Source organism: Periplaneta americana, chromosome 9, assembly GCF_040183065.1.
Source record: "Periplaneta americana isolate PAMFEO1 chromosome 9, P.americana_PAMFEO1_priV1, whole genome shotgun sequence".
In the NCBI taxonomy this organism is placed as follows: Eukaryota; Metazoa; Arthropoda; class Insecta; order Blattodea; family Blattidae; genus Periplaneta; species Periplaneta americana.
The window spans coordinates 50,955,666-50,976,879 of record NC_091125.1 but is presented as its reverse complement, the minus strand read 5'-3'; the positions used below and the strand labels follow the sequence as shown (position 1 = coordinate 50,976,879).

General features: G+C 38.6%; 1 protein-coding gene across 1 annotated transcript in view; it reads left to right on the top strand.

Moving 5' to 3' along the window:
• The window catches only part of LOC138705919 (juvenile hormone esterase-like), a 61,014-nt gene that overhangs the window by 20,777 nt on the left and 19,023 nt on the right, over nt 1–21,214 (top strand). The window contains exons 2-4 of the mRNA XM_069834687.1: nt 7,807–8,006; nt 14,580–14,874; nt 18,975–19,354. Of these exons, the coding sequence (XP_069690788.1) occupies nt 7,807–8,006; nt 14,580–14,874; nt 18,975–19,354 (875 nt within the window). The remainder of the gene's footprint in view (nt 1–7,806; nt 8,007–14,579; nt 14,875–18,974; nt 19,355–21,214) is intronic.

Genomic DNA, 21,214 nt, shown 5'->3' with positions numbered 1-21,214 from the left:
TTGCATGAGCCATATGTATGTTGTTTAGTCAACTGTCCGAAGACAGATCAGAACCTCACTAGTGATATATATTATGGGAGAAAAAAACATTGACATTGAAATTATTATAATGGATTGCCGTGGTCGTAGTCTTCGTCGTGGTCGCAGTCATTGCCATGGTCGTAGTCATCGTCGTGATCGTGGTCGTAGTCATCGTCGTGGTCGTGGTCGTAGTCATCGTCATCGTCGTGGTCGCACTCATTACCGTGATCGTAGTCATCGTCGTAGTTGTAGTCACCGTCGTGGTCGCACTCATTACTGTGATCGTAGTCATCGTCGTAGTTGTAGTCATCGTCGTGGTCGTAGTCATCGTCGTAGTTGTAGTCATCATCGTAGTCTTCGTCGTGGTCGCAATCATTACCGTGGTCGTAGTCATCGTCGTAGTTTTAGTCATCGTCGTAGTCTTCGTCGTAGTTGTAATCATCGTCGTAGTCTTCGTCGTGATCGCAGTCATAACCGTGGCGGTATTCATCGTCGTAGTTATCTTCGTCGTGGTTGCAGTCATGGCCGTGGTCGCAGTCATCGTCTTAGTCCTAGTCACCGTCGTAATCGTAGTCATCGTCATCGTCGCAGTCTGCGTTGTAGTTGTAGTCTTCGTCGGAATCATAATCTTCGTCGTGGTCGAAATCGTAGTAGCATTTATCCCATGGGCTCGAGAAGCTAAACTCTTCTTTTTCTTCTTCTTCTTCTTCTTTTTCTACTTCGACAATATACATAGCGCTAACAGATTTGCTTCAAGCTCATATTTGAGATTCCCTATCTCGATAAGAATACGATGAAAATTCAATGGCGGGACTCGAATCCACGACCGTATATTTCATATTACGCACCTTAGCTGTTTCCTACTTTGCGGTTCACGAATTCAATGTCGCAGATTCTAGTTTAAAATCGGACAAGAACAGTATCTATAAAAACGATATGGAACAACGAGAAAAGTATCAAAAGCAATATCGCAAAAACAACAATGTAAACAGGCTCAGTAGCTACGGCTGACATCACAGAGCGTGCGACCCACCTGAGAGATAATTAGGCCTAGTTGTTGGGGCCAAGGATGGCCACGTGGGTTTGGTTTGTCAATCCGTCCCTGAAACGAGGAGTTAAGTGATTTTCTAGTCCCGCTAGCAATTAAACATTACCAGTAAGAAGTATAGTAACAAAATGATCATTTGAAATAATTTGGGCACAAAATCGCGAGAATCTTATTATCATGGCTTTGAATAAGTTCACATTCCACCATGTACTGAATATTATCACGGCAAACATAATCGATTCTCCAGGAAATATTACAAAGAGTTTCACTCAACATCTTTCTTCGTTTATGGTGCATCAGACTTGGGCATTTTATAGAAAAAAAAAAAGCAATTCTAAAGCGTGTGGCTATCGTCATATTCTTCGTAACTGTAACCAACTCTAAGAATGCAGGTCTTTTCAGCTGCCGATATGTTTTCATATGTAAATAAATAAAATAAATAACAACACAACATATATTCTAAAATAATTTCTCAAAGAATAAAACCACTACAAGAATCAACATTACAGTATGTAGAGTAGACCATTCCTACACAGCGTTTGAGGGCTAGGGAGCTAGGGACGGGATCCCACTCCTCTCTGTCGCTGAGGCTGTGGTGGTGTTCATCAACTCTTCTCCTCGTCTGTTCAATGGTATTCTTCAGGCAATGCTGGATTATGCATTCATTCATTCATTCATTCATTCATTCATTCATTCATTCATTCATTCATCCCTATGATTTACTATCGTTTGTGCGTAACTGTTTTGAATAAGAACGAAGAGAAGTGCGTCGACAGTCGGTTCAGGATTTAATCCCTCTTGGGAAGGCTTGTATCTTGTCTAATCTGGCAACAATGTTCAATGTGTAATATGCCATATCAACGTACGGGCAAAGACGTACAGCATTAAGAACCACTTGATACCCACGCTCATATTATCGGCGAAGAGAGGAAGGCATTATTAACAAAACTAAAGGCCGAAATGCAGTCTTCTTACGATGAAGTAAATATCATTTCATTTAATTAAGTACTCTTAAAGGCAATATAATTAAATTAGTGATTATAGTAAGTTTATGTTGAATAGTTGTCAACAATATATTAGAATTATTATAAGAACGTTTGTTGAACTGTTAAAAGATTTTCTGTCCGTTTAACTATGTATGCATTTTTTTACAGTGACAAGGTCATTAAAATTTCATTTTCCCCTTTCTTTCGCAGCACATTGAGCCAAGTTGCGAAAGAGCTGTCTTTGCAAGCTATATTGTTGCCCTAAATATCGCCAAAAGTAGCCTGCCTTTTACGGATGGAATGTTTGTTAAATAGTGCAAGATTTCAACTTTAGAGATATTGTGTCCTTCCCTGGTGACGTTATTTGAATCAATTATTTTTTCTCCACAAATAATCTCTCGCCGCATGCAGAACTTGAATATTTTTATGACGCCCTTTTCTGTTAATTAATGTTAAGCAAGCTCCAGTCAAATTTCAAAGATAATTTTTAAGGCTTCAGTAACACACAATTTTTAAAGATAGATATTGCAATATTCCTGACGGCCTCGTTGCGTTTTATAAGGACATGGGAGAAAAAGAAAAAAGAGTTAACATGCATGTTAATTTCCTTGTCTGACTCTACATACCTTTGCGAACACAAATTCTCAGTCATGAAACTGAATAAGAGTAAAACTAGATCATTTGTCCGATATTGCATTTGAAGCAATATTACGCATTCATTCAGCTCAAACAATTTTCCCTGACATAGCTAAGTTGGTGAAATCAAAGAAATGTCAGGTGACTTCCTAACTACAGAAAAATGGAGAATTTTATTTTGTTGCAGTATTTTGTAAAGGCTGATTGTTATAATGCATGGCATGCCTCCCTCTGAGCGATCGGTATTCCGCCTCCTTCACACTCGCTCTCTCTCTCTCCCTCCCTCCCTCTGGGACTCGCTGGCTTCGGCACGGCTATGAACCCAGGGCTGTCATGCGGCATTACTGTGGTTGCCCATTTGGAATGGTCTGATGTAGAATTTATCATAATACGTGGGACACACGTCACCAGCGGATAGAAGACACCAAAACAAAAAGAAAACTCCACATGAACACGAGTCGTGTTTCCGAGTTACCGTTCCATTTCTGTTGCAGTAATAGTAGAGATGTTTACTCTTACAGGAGATGCTCAAGTGTCTATCGGATTCATTGGCATTCATCTTGCATCTGCTGACAAAGTATGTCAATGATGGGAATGGGTTCTGAATAATCAAGTTCTTTCAGATAGCCCTACAAATAAAAACCTATTGAATTTAAGTCTGGGGAACGCGCAGGCCATTTGCCAGGATATGTTACATTCGACGTCTACATACATTAAGTGCATATCTGCCATATCCTGGATCTCTAGATATCTTTTGCCGATTGTTCGTAGCAGTCCAATTGCATTCCTCGTACCTTTTACCTTCCTGAAGCCAAACTGCTCGTTACGTCTGGGTCACAACACTATACCAACTGCTCTTGTTAAGCGTGCCATATGGAATGATCCACATCCTGTACCTAGTCAATAGCTCACGTAATATGGAGTATGGTCTAGGCAGTGCAATAGTATGCATGTACATATGGAGTTCTCTCTTTGTTTTGGTGTGTCCTATCCGCGTGACTTAGATGCGGTACCAGTCCATTTATCTCGAATGTGAGATTACACGGAGCCGAGTGCTATTTGGCAATTTTCATAAACTTTGAGGACATCGAACGTCCTTAGCCGTTGACTCGCCTTGAACTTTACCGCCTTACTCTACGTGTGAGGTCGGTCGACTCGATGTTCTGGGCTCGACGAGGCCTTGATGTCGCCGTGTACGAAGCCTCGTGTATCCCTCCTTCTTGTGAATGATTTTATACTCAACTTCATTTTAAAGTAATATTCAGAGAGACCACATGACGGACTGTGTTGCACTTGTTAGAATTTCAATTACATACTGTAGTGAAATGAAGAGTTCGGAAACACTGAATATCCAAATCACGGGTTTGGATTCCAGCGATTGAAAACAATCGGAAAGAGACGGAATCTAGAACAGTGGTCGGCAGGTTGTGCCTTTGTGACGTCGGAGCAAGGTCAGACTCGATGAGCGCTTGAACAGGAGCACAGCAATCGCGCAACGGCAAGCACGTACACTTGTTTACAGTTGTAGGTCGTTCGGAAAAATTGGTTAAGTTCTGATTTTATTTATACATGATAATTTGTCTATATATTGAAGTGAGTGTAAACGATTTGACGGAGAAAGTACGTAGTAGCGAAAGACCATTAACATGTAAATATTATTATTAGTGTGGGAACATTTATTTATATTTATGGAGTAAGGCACTCTACCAAGTAAAAAAGTTAAATTTATATCATCATTATTCAGAATGTCGTGCCAATGAATATTTTTTAGTAGGTTATTTTACGACGCTTTATCAACAGCTTAGGTTATTTAGCGTTTGAATGAGATGAAGGTGATAATGCCGGTGAAATGAGTCCGGGGTCCAGCACCGAAAGTTACCCAGCATTTGCTCATATTGGGTTGTGGGAAAACCCCGGAAAAAACCTCAACCAGATAACTTGCCCCGACCGGGAATCGAACCCGGGCCACCTGGTTTCGCGGCCAGACGCGCTGACCGTTACTCCACAGTTGTGGACTCCAATGAATATTAGAAGACAAATATGAGGTAGATGATTGGAGAATGTAATACAACAATTGAAAGACAAGTTGTTAAGTGTTTCTTTGTATTGCGGTTGCTACAGTAATTTCATTTTGTGTCCATAGGAATTCTAATATCAAATATAATAATTTTGAAGAATTAAAATATCTATCTTACTTCACCATGCTATCAGTACTATTGAGGGCCACCGACGTAGCTCGGTCTGCTAATGCGCTTACCTGGCGATCCGTAGTTGCGCTCGGACGGGGGTTTGATTCCCGCATGGGCTGATTACCTGGTAGAGTATTTTCCGAGATTTTCCCCAACTGTAAAGCCAAATACCATCTCTCTCTCACCAATTCCAGCAACGCTAAATAACCCCGCAGTTAATACAGCGTCGTTAAATAATCAAGAAAGAAACAGTACTATCGGGAATACATATCATACGTATCATATGTACAGAATGTCACTTAGAGGTCAATTGAAGCTTATCAGCTATTCGTCACTCAGAGTTCTGGATGCCGATGTTCTTAAAAGAGAGCAAGTTTGCTCCGAGAAATGATGTCACAGGGCACTGATCCTGCTATTTTCCTCGTAAATTCATAAGTGATCACCGGCTTTCGTCTCAGGATGGCTGCGCTCGGGCATGGGTTCGAGTCCTGCTTCGGATAATTATCTCGTAGGGTTTTCCAGAAATTTTTCACAACTGTAAGACGAGAATGTCAGATAATCCAATGCCAAATCCTCAGACTCCTCTCGCCTAAATGCTAGAGGTCATTCGTTATGTCGTGAAACCTTGCGCTGCACGTAAGGAGGAGAAGAACGTGGAGTGGGAAGATTCCCTCCCTCGCTACGTTTCCGCTTTAAGGTAACTACGTATTTCCCTTACCTCCACCATAAGGTTCTTACGTAAGCTATGGCGCAGCCATGCATTTGGTTTCACGAGATAACGAATGGCCTATAACTCTGTATCAACAATTCCACTGAAGCTAGATAGAGTGCACATGATACAGTTGATGCAGCGTCATTAAGACGATTAAAAATTCTGGTATCGGTACCTTTGGTGGAATTAGCAGATTTGAGCTAGAAGCTAGTACAGTATTTTTGTTTAATTTTGGTATTTGGAGATCACGTGAACCAGCACACAGTCCATCCTTGGTTCATTGTGATATTCTCCAGTTAGCCAACCCGCACCAAATGTTTCCCTGTGTATTCAGTTTGAGAGCAGGCAATCCCAGTAGTGCCATAACCAGCCCCCTCCGTGCTTCGTTAGCCGACGGTCGGATAATACTATGAAATGATAATGACTAATTATATTATGGAGACCAAATGATTGAAATGTGTAACATGGAAAGCCTAGAAAACTAACTCCTTTCTTCTACGCCACAAATGTCACATTTCTCAATGAAAAATCCTAGGCCAGGCAGAACTGGAACTGGACTGCCTGCGTGGTTTAGTCAAAGCAGTCAAAACAATGGTAAGATACATGTTCTGTCGCGAGGTTCATTTTAACTACTACTTTCAATCAAACACATATTACTGTTAGCTGACCTACGAGTAGATTAAAAGGTACTTCAAAGCACCCGTATAATCCCCTTATCTCGAAAATTACACGACACTGAGTGTTTACGAAACATTTACCAAAACCTATATAAGGAATCGATTGGTTGTACTTCCATTTTCTGGGAAAACCGGAAGTAGAGGTAGCCGGCGTCAACTTTGAATTTTCAAAGGAGATCTGTGTCGTGTAAATATCTTTGGACAGAACAGTTATAAAGAAACAACTTTTACTAGAACTTTCTTCTAAATTTAATTCTTTATTTACAATCATATAACAGAGAAAAATAAATTTTAAATACGGTACTTAAGTTATTGTAATATTAGGGACACTCATTTTTACATAACACTCATCGTAAGTGCTCAAAATGTCCATCATTCCGTGCTAAACAACTCAGTTATCTCAATATCCTGGAGGACTTTAGCTCTGCTGAGGGACTCACAGGCTACTATAATTCTTTCTTTTATGTCTTTCCTTTTTGTTGAAAGCACTTAGTAGACGAATTCTTTAATTCGCCTCCTTCATTTAAGTCAGGAGATCAGGGCGGCCAAGCTATTGGTTCTCCTCGTCCAATCCACCATCCCGGGAATAACTGGCCAGGAAGTTGTCGAACCATGAGTCAAAGTGAGCTGGACAGTCATCTTGTTGGAGGCACATTGTTATCCTTACAGGGTGAGAAACATTACCGACCAGTTGGTGAATGGTACAACATACGTAAACTTTCTCGCATTTTAACCTCTATTGTCCTTGAATTTCATGAGATACTGACTGTTTCTAAACATAACCTTAAATCTCTTACTTCCTTACAGAAGAAATACGTATGGCCTGGGTTTCCAGCACATTTCACTTACAGTGTTTGACAGGATAAATTATCGCTAGAACGGAATCTTTTGTATTTTGAATGGATGCTGAGTTCATTCTTATGTCCTCAGTTATCTCTATCCCCCGCCTTCTCTTTACCTCTAGAATTTTCAGTTCAATTGATTGATCAGATCTAAGAGCAAAGAATATGTTACAGTACTTGACGGTAAGGTGAAGATTTATGGAATGTTGACAGAGAGGACGAATATATCTCCAATACCGGAAATATAGTAAAGTTCAAATATGATCATAAGAATATATTATTCACATCCAAAAATCAGACATGCAAGCACTTAATAACTACTTTAGTATTTTATTAAACTGACGTAAATTGATTTATATTCTTTTTCTTTTTCAACAAAGGTAAATTGAAGACTGGACATAAAAAGGGCTGTAAGTGTCAATATCGTTGAAAATTAGTTTTTTTTTTTTTTTGGAGGAAAAAAAAAGAGTATGCTCCTGGCTCAATCCACTAAGAAAAATGATAAGTCCCATTGTAATTTTATCTTCTCCCACATAAGTGCAAATCGTACGATATTACATTACTAGTCGCACAAGAAAACTCTGTTCTCCACGGTTTGTCTCTTTGGCACTTACAGTTTTTTTTTAAGTACAGTCTTCAATTGTAAATTATTTGAATTCGAAATTGAAGTCTGAAAATCGCCATTTTTGCCGCAGTAAAGACGTGTTCGTCCCTGAAGATTGCGACAACATTGCTGCTCTTCCTGGGTACCAGAACGATGGCAGATGACATTACAGTGACCACAAATCAGGGGCAGATGCAAGGTATCACAATGACGTCACGCAGTGGACGGACTTTCTACGCTTTCTTGGGAATTCCCTTCGCTGCGCCGCCCGTCGGAGAACTTAGGTTTATGGTGAGTTAACTGACGATGAGGAAAATGCTCAACGCTTGGTATTTTACACATAAAAAACAATGACATTTTAAGTAACTGTGTTGAAATAATAAATTACTCAATACACTCGCTCTAAATAAAATATATATGTTGTTAGTCATCAATAGTTTACTAATTTTTCAAGCAAAATTCTGATAAATATAGCTTGATTACACAACTATTCCTAAGCAAAATTCTGAATTAGGAGACAGAAATTTATTCAGCTACTTTTATTACATAGAAAATTTTAATCCTTCTCTCGAAATGGATGGTTCGCAATAAGGATGGAAGTTCGTACACGAAACCTATGAAGTTAACTACGTCGCATGTTATACAGGGACATCATTTTATTTTTACTAGCATTTTTAATATTAACCTGTCTATACCTTTAGAGAACCGGAAACACCGTTCGCTACTCCCTTTCACGACTGGAGTTCGATGATACTGGCGTAAAACACACACATCACTTTACTAGGTATAGGAGGGAAGAAAAGTAGTTCGTCCATTTATGTAAACTAGGAAATATCGCAATTTTGAGTTCGATAATTTTCATTAGGTTTTTGTTTAATCAAAATGCAGTACTGTATTAAGAATAACTGTTTTTACTCACGAACTGAGTTAACCATGCGAACGTGTTCATTATGCAGTGTATATTACACTGTCTACAGCACATTAGCTTAAATTATAGAGAATGAAGTTAAATTGAAAAATAATCATAATATGGATATTTAAACACATTTTTGAAAATGGTGGCCGTTCATTTCGATACAGGCTTCAGTTCTTTTTTGCATATTATCGCACTATAGACTATTGCATCTAATTCTAATTGCCAGTTTCGTCCTTCGTACTAGTAACTCATGTTGAAATAATTCTGTACCTACTCTATAAAAGAGTACCTTACGTACTGTAAATTCAATCTTAACTTCAGCCCGACCTGCACAGATAAAATTACTCAGACATACTATCTACTGTCCGCCCAAGTGGTTATGCCGCAGGATCGTAGAAAGGGGGGAAATCACGTGACAGTTAATTACTTAACGAGGCCCTTTTATTTAAGTTATTTTAAACAGTTGTACAATATTACGTAAACGTCGAATTCCTAACAGAAATTAATGTTTTCAGAAAAGAGCTAAGACAGCCCAGCTTTTACAGAGGTGCGTGCAGAAGCAGGTGGGGGAAATCGGGATGCGACGTAGGCAAACTGACAGTACCTGTGCGAAAATATGGTTCAATATTGAAAGCTCTTTCGTCACTGGAAAACACGAACATATTTATGGAACGTACTATACTCACTAAGTGCTGTTTACTATATGCAGCCTTGATTCTGTCTGGAGGACAGTTGGAACTTCATCAGTAGAAGGGGTGGGAGTGAAGTACATTCAATAACTCAGATACAATAAAAACTGAAGTAAAAATAAAATGATGTCCCTGTACAAGTCGTGTTGTTTACATCAACTCAGGGCGGTACAGGGACTTATACAGAGCACTGATATGTTTGAATCAAAACATTACTAGGTATAGTCTGGTAACTAAAACAAGCAGAGTATGAAATATACGTTTATGAAAGCGATTATATTATTTTCTTCTTGTAGAAAATGGTGGTACATTTTAAATAAAATGAATGATACAGGCCTACTTTAAGTATCACTAATTTTGTTGCAATATAGAACTACGTACATTCGTTAATTGTCAAATAGGCTATACCTAAACCGGTTTCGATTTTCACTCAAATAAGGAAATGTTCTTTATAAATTACACGTTGTTATTGGTGCGACATTTTGAAATATTATTTATAAAAAGTCAATGTGGCTATGTATGTATGTATGCATGTATGTTTGTATGTATGTATGTGTATGCATGCATGTATATACGTATGAATGTAGTCTCTAAAAATCTACACGCTTTGACCGATATTTGCCCAAGTTAGTACATTTAACTTTCATAACCAGAAGAAGATAGGCTACATTAAAATAGGACAAATTAATTAAAAAGACAAAAAATAAAAGTAAATACGATCAAACATTCATGTATAATCTATACTAACAAAATAAATCTGTAGCCGAAATTTTTCTGGTAATTTTCGGTTTTCCAAAAATAATTGGTCCTAACATATATAATTAACCACCCTGAGACCGAAAATCGCTTTTTTGAAATTTTTGTTTGTATGTCTGTCTGGATGTTGTTACCTTTTCACGCGATAATGGCTGAACCGATTTATATGAAAATTGAAATATAAATTAAGTTCGTTGTAATTTAGATTTTATGCTATATGGCATTCAAAATACTTCATTTAACGGGGCCTGAATTAAATAAATCGAAATATCTCGCTTATTGCTGCTTTTTTGTGGAAAAATGTTACATAACAAAAGTTTCTTTAAAAATTATTTCCGATAAGTTTTATTCTATGCAAAATTTTGATAAGATTGATATTTAGGGATATACAAGACTTTTAAAATAACAATACAATAAATTTTCACCCCCGCCTCAGATTGTAGCGTTGTTGTTCCTGCAGTAATTCCTATGTGCAAAAATATAAAATTTTTGAGCAGGAAGAAAAAAACACTTTTATTCATTCCATGGCAATGGTACATAGGAGATAGTGAATTCTTACATTTTCGAAAGAAAGAAATATAATTACACATCACTGTTTATGCTGTACCACTATTTAAGTTATTTGAAGGGTTCAGAACCATAGTGGGCCAAGCGCCATTTACTGAAGACGTAGACAACAATGGTTAAAATTAAGTTATTACCATAATTCAATGGAAACGTATAGCAATTAATATAAAGTTTACACATTAAAACTAAATGATCCGTGAATCTTCATTAAACTATGGTTGCATGTAATAACAAATAAGAAACATGTTAAAGGAATTGTCATTGCACCAAATCAGTGCTCTCTGGACCAAAATGATTGCATTTTAATCATTTAAATACAATTTCAATTAAGTAACATATTAATCCTTCTAACAAACACGAATGTTCCCTGGATCAAACGTCCTATTTTAATTATGCAACTACTTTATATTTATTTCTAACAGGTGCAGCGGAGCGCACGGGTACGGCTAGTATTAAAATACAATCTTATACAGTCAATTGTTCTTTGTTATTATCTGTTACATTCAACATCGACTTTCACGAGGCCATGGAAAAAATAACACGAAATTAGTAATATTGTTGATACATCACGAAGGTCAAAATCTACATATTTCTTGCAATAAGCTTCTTTACGCAGTCTAGAACTGTATTATGAGTTTCTCGAGACAGTTGTAGATAGTGAGCAGACTGTGTTTTACCAACTAAATCCTTTGAAACCACAAGGATTGTCAACACATAATTTAATACTTAATATTGAATCACCAAATTTCGAAATATTTACCACCAAATTTATGCAATGGAACAAGAACTCATGCAAAACATAATAGAAGTGACAGTATTAACTGCTAAAACGAAAGGAGAAGATGTTTTTATCCAACATATTTCTATTATAGCCACTAACATGTCATTCGATTTTAAGCAACTGCAATTTCAATGCGACTAGCATTCGTAACGACCGTATTAAAATAAAGTTTTAGGATAGTCGCTCAAAGCTCCTGACATTCACTTAGAAAAATCTGTGTTTTTGACTTCGTCAATAATTACGTAACTTTATTTCGAGCGAAAACACCTAAACATATATACAGTATACACATTTAAGCAATAGAGGTAAAACGAATTGTATGCATTATCAAAAAGCAATTGAATGATACTTTTGTCATGTAAGCCCATGATAAAAAACAACTTCGCATTAATTCTAAAATATTCATCTCTCAAAATATTGTTGCCCATGTTCAAAAATGTGTTATTGCGGAATTTTATCTGTGTAACCATGTTGCCAGTATAATACGTTAATCGTTGTGGAAAGAATAATATCTACATTTCTAAAATCTCAGAATATTATTATTTATGTTAAACAATGACTTCTTACGAAATTATATGTATCTGTACTCTGTATGTAAAATAAAAAATAATATAATTAATATGTTCTGAATTTGCGATAAATGTCATATTTAAAAACCAGTGCATGATTAAGTGGGCGTACAGCTGCCAAAAATTCTTCCAAATAAATTAAATTGTATACCTAAAAAAATAACCCCCTGAAATTAATGACACTAATTACGTTCACTTTGTATATAGTTACTATAAATGAGTATATTAGCGAGCTTCAGACATAATAGATAACGTGTAATATAAAAAGCAAAGGTAGCCCCTTCACATGCCATGAAGACACTTCAGGAGCATGGAGATGGAGTCACATGCTTTATTGACTTCAGCACTATAAATGAGGTGGTGTGGTCGGCACCACGCTCAACGGCTAATATGTATAAGCGTATTATGTAAAATATTCAGTATTGTGGTTATAAATGTATCATATTCTGGACTTAAAATAAAAATGAGAGTTATTTCATTGGACAAATATTTTACTGGAAATTTACTTTAAACAATGCCAAAATTAAACAAATAGAACTCCTAAAACGGATTTATTTTCTACTCATGTCCTGTACATTAGACCTAGTATTAATAATTCGTTATTAAATAGGTATTTACTTATTCACATCCTGATTTTCAGGTCACACTTGACCTAAGAATCTTACTTATTGCTTTTAAGGAACCCGTAGTTTCATTGCCGCCCTCACATAAGCCCGCCATCGGTCCCTATCCTGTGAAAGATTAGTCCAGTCTCTATCATCATATCCCATCTCCCTCAAATTCATTTTAATATTATCCTCCCATCTACGTCTCGGCCTCCCTAAAGGTATTTTTTCCCTCCGGCCTCCCAACTAACACTCTATATCCATTTATGGATTCGCCCATACATGCTGCATGTTCTGCCCATCTCAAACGTCTGGATCTAATGTTCCTAATTATGTCAGGTGAAGAATACAATACGTGCAGTTCTGCGTTGTGTAACTTTCTCCATTCTCCTGTAACTTCATCCCTCTTAGCCTCATATATTTTCCTAAGAACGTGATTCTCAAACACCCTTAGTCTGTTTCTCAAAGTGAATCTATCAATTTAAATTAATATCAAAAAAGAATAATATATCTTCACTTACATGAACGACACTTCAGCTTGTAAAGGAAAACGTCGTATCGTATCCGCTCTGAATCATTTCATTTCACTTCATTTTCGTTTAGTGTTCTGCCCAAGGGCAGGTCTTCCATTGCAAACACAACTTTATCCAATCTTTCCTATTTTCTGCCTTCCTCTTTGTCTCCTGACATCTTAATATCGTCTATCATCTGATATTTTCTTCTAGCCCTAACTCTTCTCCTGTTCACCATTTCTTCCAGTGCATCCTTCAGCAGGCAGTTTCTTCTCAGCCAGTGACGCAACCAATTCATTTTTCTCTATCAGTTTCAGTATCATTCTTTCTTCACCCACTCTTTCCAACACAGCTTCATTTCTTATTCTGTCTGTCCATTTCACACGCTCCATTTGTCTTCATATTCACATTCAAATGCTTCTCGTCTATTCTCTTCACTTCGTCGTAATGTCCATGTTTCTGCCCCATAAAATTACACAATCTACAATAGTTATAAATAGGATGGGATGAAATCTTGGAGGTAGTATGGGTTTTTGATGCTGACACAGGAAGGATTGGGACTGCGGGCGCTGGAACTTATTAATCTACTCGTATGCGAATGGGATCTGTCTTTACAGATGTTTCCTTGTATCTCTGCCGGTCAGTGGCGGTTAAATTTCAAGCGGGGTGCCTTAGTCGTGGGCGTCAGGGTAGTAAAAAGTATACAATTTTTTTACCATCTCCCTTCCTCCACACCGCTAATTGTGAAGTTGCGCAAAGACACATAAAATAAAAGATCTGTGTCAGGAGCTGTTGCAGGATGACCCATCTGTCAGCATCAGGTTCAAGAGTGCCACCACGACCATCTGTCGGCCTTCGACAACCATACCATAATATGGCGTACAATGCACCAAAACATGCCTAAATGCCCAGCCTTCGAAAATCCAGGTCAAGTAAGACAAACCCGAAGGACTCCAGAAGAGCTATACTCCGTTTCTATAATAATCTGTAGAGTATAAGAGACAAAACTATTTTGCTCAAGTGGTGAGTGGAGGGGGCCAGTCTAATGACAGCTCAGGGGGAAAGCATTGCTTGAAGACGAGTGTCTAAAATGCTACCCATATCTATTACCTTCTTCCACTCGCATTTTACCCCTTAGTGTCGTGAGCCGATGCAGCCCGCAATACATTCCCGTACTGATACGCTCCGCCCATTCGCTTGTCATAGGCTCTACCAATATGCAGATCTCTGAAACGCGGAATGTTTATGTTTCTCTCCCCCTCTCCCCCACCATCTCCTCCCCTGCCAGTCACCCAGCAGCTCATCGTTACACACTCTCGCCAAGGTATTCATGATTTCATGACTACCCCAAACAACGTCGGGGATAGGGCCCAAGTCCGCGGACTTCAACGCTGAGTTACCGGAGGGGCACAGAAGATCGTGATTGATTACTGTAAAAAGCGTGACGAGGGTGTGTTCACATGTTGCAGCCGCCTGCGCCGCCCGAGCGCTGGGACGGCGTGTTCAACGCTACGAAGGACGGGCCCCTGTGCTTGCAGAAAGACTACCTACAATTGGTGCCACAAGTACAGGGACAGGAGGACTGCCTCTACCTGAACGTGTACACGCCCACCGTGAATCCCGCTAAGCCGCTCAGCGTCATGGTGTACGTCCACGGCGGCGGCTTCTTTTCCGGAACGGGCGCCAGCTTCCTGTGGGGACCGCGCTTCCTGCTCGACAAGGACGTCGTGCTCGTCACCTTCAACTACCGCGTCGGCGCTCTGGGTCAGTTACCACTTCAGAACCTATGCAATAAGCCTTGCCTCGAACCTCTATCGAATTAAATATTCTGTACTAAAAGAAGGATTGCAGCATGGAGCAACCACCTAGCAACTTGTCACAAAACGCATTATTAGTGAAAAAGGTAACATTGGGAATTTCTCCTAATACAGCGGCTTCTTCCTATCATTTTTATTCCAGCATTACTCAATTTGCCTCTTTATCTTGTAAGAGACTTTTAGATTTCAATCTCTCATAGGAACAAGCTTCAATTTTATTAGTACAGAGCTTTCGCTAGGAAGCTGGTTTCTCTCAGGTAAATGTCGTCGGCCTTTACTGTTCTAGATCGAAAGCTACTGCCTAGGAAATTGTGTGTACATTTCCTCTCTATAGTGTGTGGCAAGTTTTGTATTGTGTAATATGAACAGCTAATATAAGTTGAAGGGACGTCAAGGTTAGATCATTTGTACACAGACGACTTCCACTCAGTGCTGTTTAGTTTAGTTCTTGGCAATGCAGTACATGCTGCTTGAGAACAGCGAATCTTCACTTATGTAGCCTATATGTACAGTGTATTACGAATAAATCGTACAAAAAATGTTGTGCTATATTTCTATGGTAATATAACGTTCAAAACGGCCATAATGATTCAACAATACAGAACTTAATAAAAATCAGCTCATTTTTAATCAAAAAATGAAGGTGCAAAATTTCGTTGTAACTGAATAAAAACTCGATCACATAGGTTATAGGATAGAACAACTTCCAACGTAATCTTTAAGAAAGCTCAATAGGCAGGTATATCCAAGACATCATCTTGGAAAGCGATGAAATTGTTAAAACTAAAACCTCACAAGTCAACGGACGATTCATAAATTGAATGAAACGGTCCGTGGCCTAGGGTTCAGTTATTCTATCGATGAAAACGAAATCTAAAGTATACTTGGAAATCTTTTCAAAAGAAGTCAAATCTGCATTAGAAAGGGCGGTCGACATTTCCAGCACTTGATTCTGTTCCCGGATTAAGCATAACAAAATCAATACGTCTCGCAGGTCTGCAGAGATCATTTTGTGTCAAGTAAGAAGCTTCGCGTATTTTCTTTTTAAGAAACAAGATAAAAACTTAAATCTGTCTGAACAGTCGAGATTACTGTGAATATCGGTCACAATAAAACCTAAGTTAGACAATTAAGATTCCACCGAAATGTGTCCAAAATATAAAATGGAAATTTTTTTTAATATTATAGTAGTGTACTCTGGATGTGGTACTGAACAAGGAAGCTGCGCAAGGCGTTTTACTGTTAGGCCTATAGATAGTGAGATACTGTAGAACCTGAACATTATTACTTACCTCTGTTGCCTGAATTTAAATTCTGCAAACAGCCGATAAGGGGTGGTTCTCCAGCTTCGGGGTTTGACGAAGGTCTAACAACCCATCATCGTAAAAACAGCTTTTACGAAACCCTAAAATAAGCCTCGGAACAGAGGTTGAATGTGTTTGGGAATAAGGTGCTTAGGAAAATATCTGGGGCTAAGTGGATGAAGTTACAGGAGAATGGGAAAGTTACACAACGAAGAACTGCACGCATTACATTCTTCACCTGACATAATTAAGAACATTAAATCCAGTCGTTTGAGATGGGCAGGACATGTATCACGTACGGGCGAATCTATAAATGCATATAGAGTGTTAGTTGGGAGGCCGGAAGGGAAAAAGACCTTTGGGGAGACCAAGACGTAGATAGGAGGATAATAATTAAAATGGATTTGAGGAAGGTGGGATATGATGGTAGAGACTGGATTAATCTTGCTCAGGATAGGGACCGATTTGAGGGCGGCAATGAATCTAAGGGTTCTCCAAAAAAGCCTAAGTAAGCAAGTAAAGTGTTTGTTTAAATGATGCATTATTATTATTATTATTATTATTATTATTATTATTATTATTATTATTATTATTATTATTAGTTAAATCGGATCAAACACATTTCCTTACTCATAAATCTAGATATAGTACGATAGTACGAACTGGGCTGTGTGTTTAGACATTAACGTACTTAAAAATATTCCAACAATTTCAGCTTAATTTGTATTTAGATCGTTCGGTTATGAAACACAGACATTTACGCTTATTTTATTTCACACTGTACGCATAGATAGGTCTACATAGATTCAACACGGAGAATTAGCTTGTATCAATTCTGAACAAATGAACTACTTTAAGGATATTTTGAAACGTTTTTCGGGTTGAAATCGAAGATGAAAAAATGAACCTATAAAATATATGACCGAAGGTATGTTTAAGTTGCAGGATAGAGTGTCGTCCTCAAGATACATACATATTTCGAACCTTGTAATTTATAACATTTTAATCGGTTCTATAGGAAAAATTATCAGGAGAATAGAGGTGTGTCCAGTATAAAGATGAATCCAACTTCAGGGGTATTTTCTTCATACTATAGTTGTAGATCCTTACATCCATCACATTTACAAATAAAATTTCCCAGCTACGATGCGTTTCTGCCAGCGTTAGTGCAAATGCTCAAACGTCAGTCGAGCGAAGGACTTGCATAGCAGCTCAAAACATTTCACACTCTCAGAATTATTTTTTCTCGGTATAAATATGAAGAAAAAGTCAATGTGCCAAACTGGATTAAATATGGATAATGTTATGGTAACATAGCGTTTTTCAATTCGATCACAAATTTGACAAAAGTTTGATATTTGTACTCTAAGTACTAACATGATCTTAACTGACATCAGCGTAAAACGCGTCATGTTAAGCTAACATAAGTGTTCACACAGCCACACGACTATACCAATCACTTATCCATGCAATGGCAAACATCTCACAGTATATTTTGAGCGATAGCGATAGATTGGAAGTGGGTGATGCAGCCAGATGTGTAAATGAGTGGCACTACTTGCACCTGTAATACATTTTGAAATAAAGAGTGCCCATAAAATTGCTATATCACAGAAAGCGTAACTGTGGCTCATTTCTAATGTAAATCCAATAAAGACACGTCCAAATGTTAACCATTACTGAACGAATCACAGTGGTTGAACACAGTTTAGGTGTCAAAATATATGCTGAACTACCAACTATATCAGCATGCCTCTCTTCGTTTTAGCTCATTCAAATTAGGTACTGTGTTGTTGTGAACGATGCTCTTGATAAAGCTCCTAGCGAGAAAGTCTAGAGGAATCAGGTCTATGAAACGGGCAGCCCACATGTGATTTGAACTTCTTTTGATTCACTGATCAGGAAAGACCTCATCCAGGTAGCCTCACACAAGTAGCCTTTCGGAAAATATGAAAGGGTAATAAACCCTATCCTTACTGAGACAAAGCCAGGCAGTAACCTTAGGAAAGTCCTATTGCCGTTCAGATGTTCAGTGAATTCATTGGTTTGTTCATTTGCCCAGATCCGACAGTTGTCTCGACTCATGACGCCGCACAGATTAAATATCACTTCTTCGCTGAACAGAATACTTATATGCTCCATCAGAACTTCCTCGACTGCATTACGATTCATGATTGTGCAGCGAAATCCTTATCGTCCAGTCTGTGAAGTACCTGAATATGGTAGACCTTTTTCTTAAGAGCGTAGTCAGCACTTTCCACACTGTATACTTTGAAGTGTTCAGTTCACGACTCTAACGACGCCTTTGGACTTATGGTGATGCTATCCCTTACCCTCTGTGTCTGCGTTGTTTGCTAACCAGAGACCGTCCACAGAATTGCTCATCGACTACAGGTCCTGTACGCCTGAATTTCTTCACTAACTACTGAACAGCAACTCTATCAGGCGCTTGTTTATGGTACTTTCTCTGAAAGACCCTTTGCCTGAGAGACCCTTTGCAGCTCAGCACAGCTTTTGTCAGTGAAACGGCATTCCACCACTGTTATACATTCACCAATGCCTTCACTATCTTCACTGAACCTACAACAGAAATGAGACACAGATATGCTTTCCGTAAATAGTGACTTCATGCGACTCTGTACAACGCACAAGAACACCGTGTAATAGGTTCATAAAACGTAACTGTGCCTATTTACTCTAGTCCAATGAATATCATTATTCAAATCCGTGCTGTTTCTTGCAGGCTTCCTTAGCACGGGCGATAATGCCGCGCCCGGAAACTACGGGTTGAAGGACCAGGTGGCCGCGCTGCAGTGGGTTCGGGCCAACATCGCCGCGCTGGGAGGCGACCCACTCTGCGTGACGCTGTTCGGCCAGAGCGCAGGCGGCGCCGCCGTGCACTACCACATGCTCTCCCCCCTGAGTGGCGGGTTGTTCCACCGCGCCATCTCGCAGAGCGGCACAGCCTTGGACGCGTGGGCCTGGCCTGCTGACTCCCTGGCTCTGGCGCGGCGACAGGCCATGTTCGTCGGCTGCGACCCTGACGTTGACACGGCGACTATGGTGAAGTGTCTACGCCAAGTAGACGTCACGACACTCGTCGATTCGGGCGATAAGTTCAAGGTCAGACTGATATTTTATTTCGTCCTTCCGTCAGTACTTCTTTCATTCCTCACTTTTTTTAATTCCTCATTTCATCGTTATGGTATTTCTTCTTTCATAAATTCGTCTGTTTATTTATCCTCACTTTATTCTTTCTTTTCTTTCATTCACATTTATTTTGACATGGATGTGCTTTTAAAATTAGATCGACATAAGGGGTAACGGAAGGAAACGGTAATGTAACGTTTGAGGGTGATCCATTCCGACACTGGCTAACTTCGTGATAAATAACACGATTGAAATAAATGTGGTCTCATTTGATAGCATATACGACTACGATGCGAGCATGACCTGGGTGAGGCCTGCGGCGACTGGCGGCCATTTTAGCCGTGGGTGAAAATTTCCAGACAGTATCTCGTGACTTCCGATATGCTGTCGCGCTGATTTCGGTGCCCAACGAAAGATCTTGTCTAGATCTGTCGAATTAATTCAGACGTTTTCACGTAATACCACGACCGTGTCCTCGACGCAGCCACATCCTGATTTTATATATATATATATAATTTCTGTAATTCCGTTCTCTGTTTGAATATTTCTGTTTTCTTACTTCATTTCTCTGTTTTTTTTTTCCCGATAAAACTTTCTTTAGCAACTATTTTATTAACATTTTAACTTTGTCACCTTGCGATTACTTAAAATAATTTGACTGAAATCTATTTCGTTTATAAAAAGAAATACATAGAGAATAACTTCCTGAGGAAAAATGTAATATTTTCCAGAATAATGTATGATTTTTGCTACGAGACAAAGTTTGGTAGTATAAGCACAACATAACAATTACCAACTTGTTAAATATAATTAAAGCACTGCTGAAAGACTTGTTTGAGCACTGATCCCTAAAATGTAGTATAAAAACCTTCGTCGAGTTAACCTTTCTAGCAAGAGATATCACAGTTCTGTAAGAGATCGCGTGTTTCTGTGTCCTCAGGTAGCAACCTTCGCAAAGAACCTTCTTTTGTGGGCTTTACGTCAGTCAATGAAATTGTCGTAAAAACCCAACCTTCTGCATGTAAGTTAAAAAAGCGTGACCCCAACATCCTGTAGCCTGCAAGGCAGACGGGTCTTATTAGACGCAACCATAAATTTTGTTATTTTTTTAATTCTCAGTTTTGCTTGTATTCCAAAACTTGTAAATTTACATGCTTTAAAAAAGAGGTGTTATGTACGTGTCTACTTGTTAATAAATCAATGGAGCTTCAAATCAAAACCTGTGAAATTCTGTCGAATTTTCCGTTACACCACTCTCTTTGTTAATTTGTTGGCTGTTGGTTTTGACTGCAATTAATTGGTAAGAATATAGGTAATAAATTGTATACAGCGAAACCAGTGTTGTCACTTTTGGTACAATTATACGAGTTAGGTGCAATTTTAAATGGTATTTACGCTGGTATGTACAATTGTTTTTTGGTACAATTTGATGTACTTTTTTATTTTATAATATGAAAACTGAGAATTTTACAAATATGTTTTATGAGCTACAAATGTTAAATTACTGGTAGCAACAGCATGATATCCGGCGCTGTGGAGTAACGGTTAGCATGAATGACCGTGAAACGAGCGGATCGGGTTCAAATCCTGGTTGGGACAAGTTACCTGGTTGAGGTTTTTCAGGGGTTTTCTCTTAACCCATTAAGAGCAAATGCTGGGTAACTTTCGACGGTGGACCCTGGATTCACTTCGCCGGCATTATCACTTACATCTCATTCAGACGCTAGATAACCACAGCAGTTGGTAAACGTCGCAAAGTAACTAATAAAAAAAACAGCACAGTATGATTATTGTCAACGATCAACAACGATATTTAATCAACTTGAAATTGAA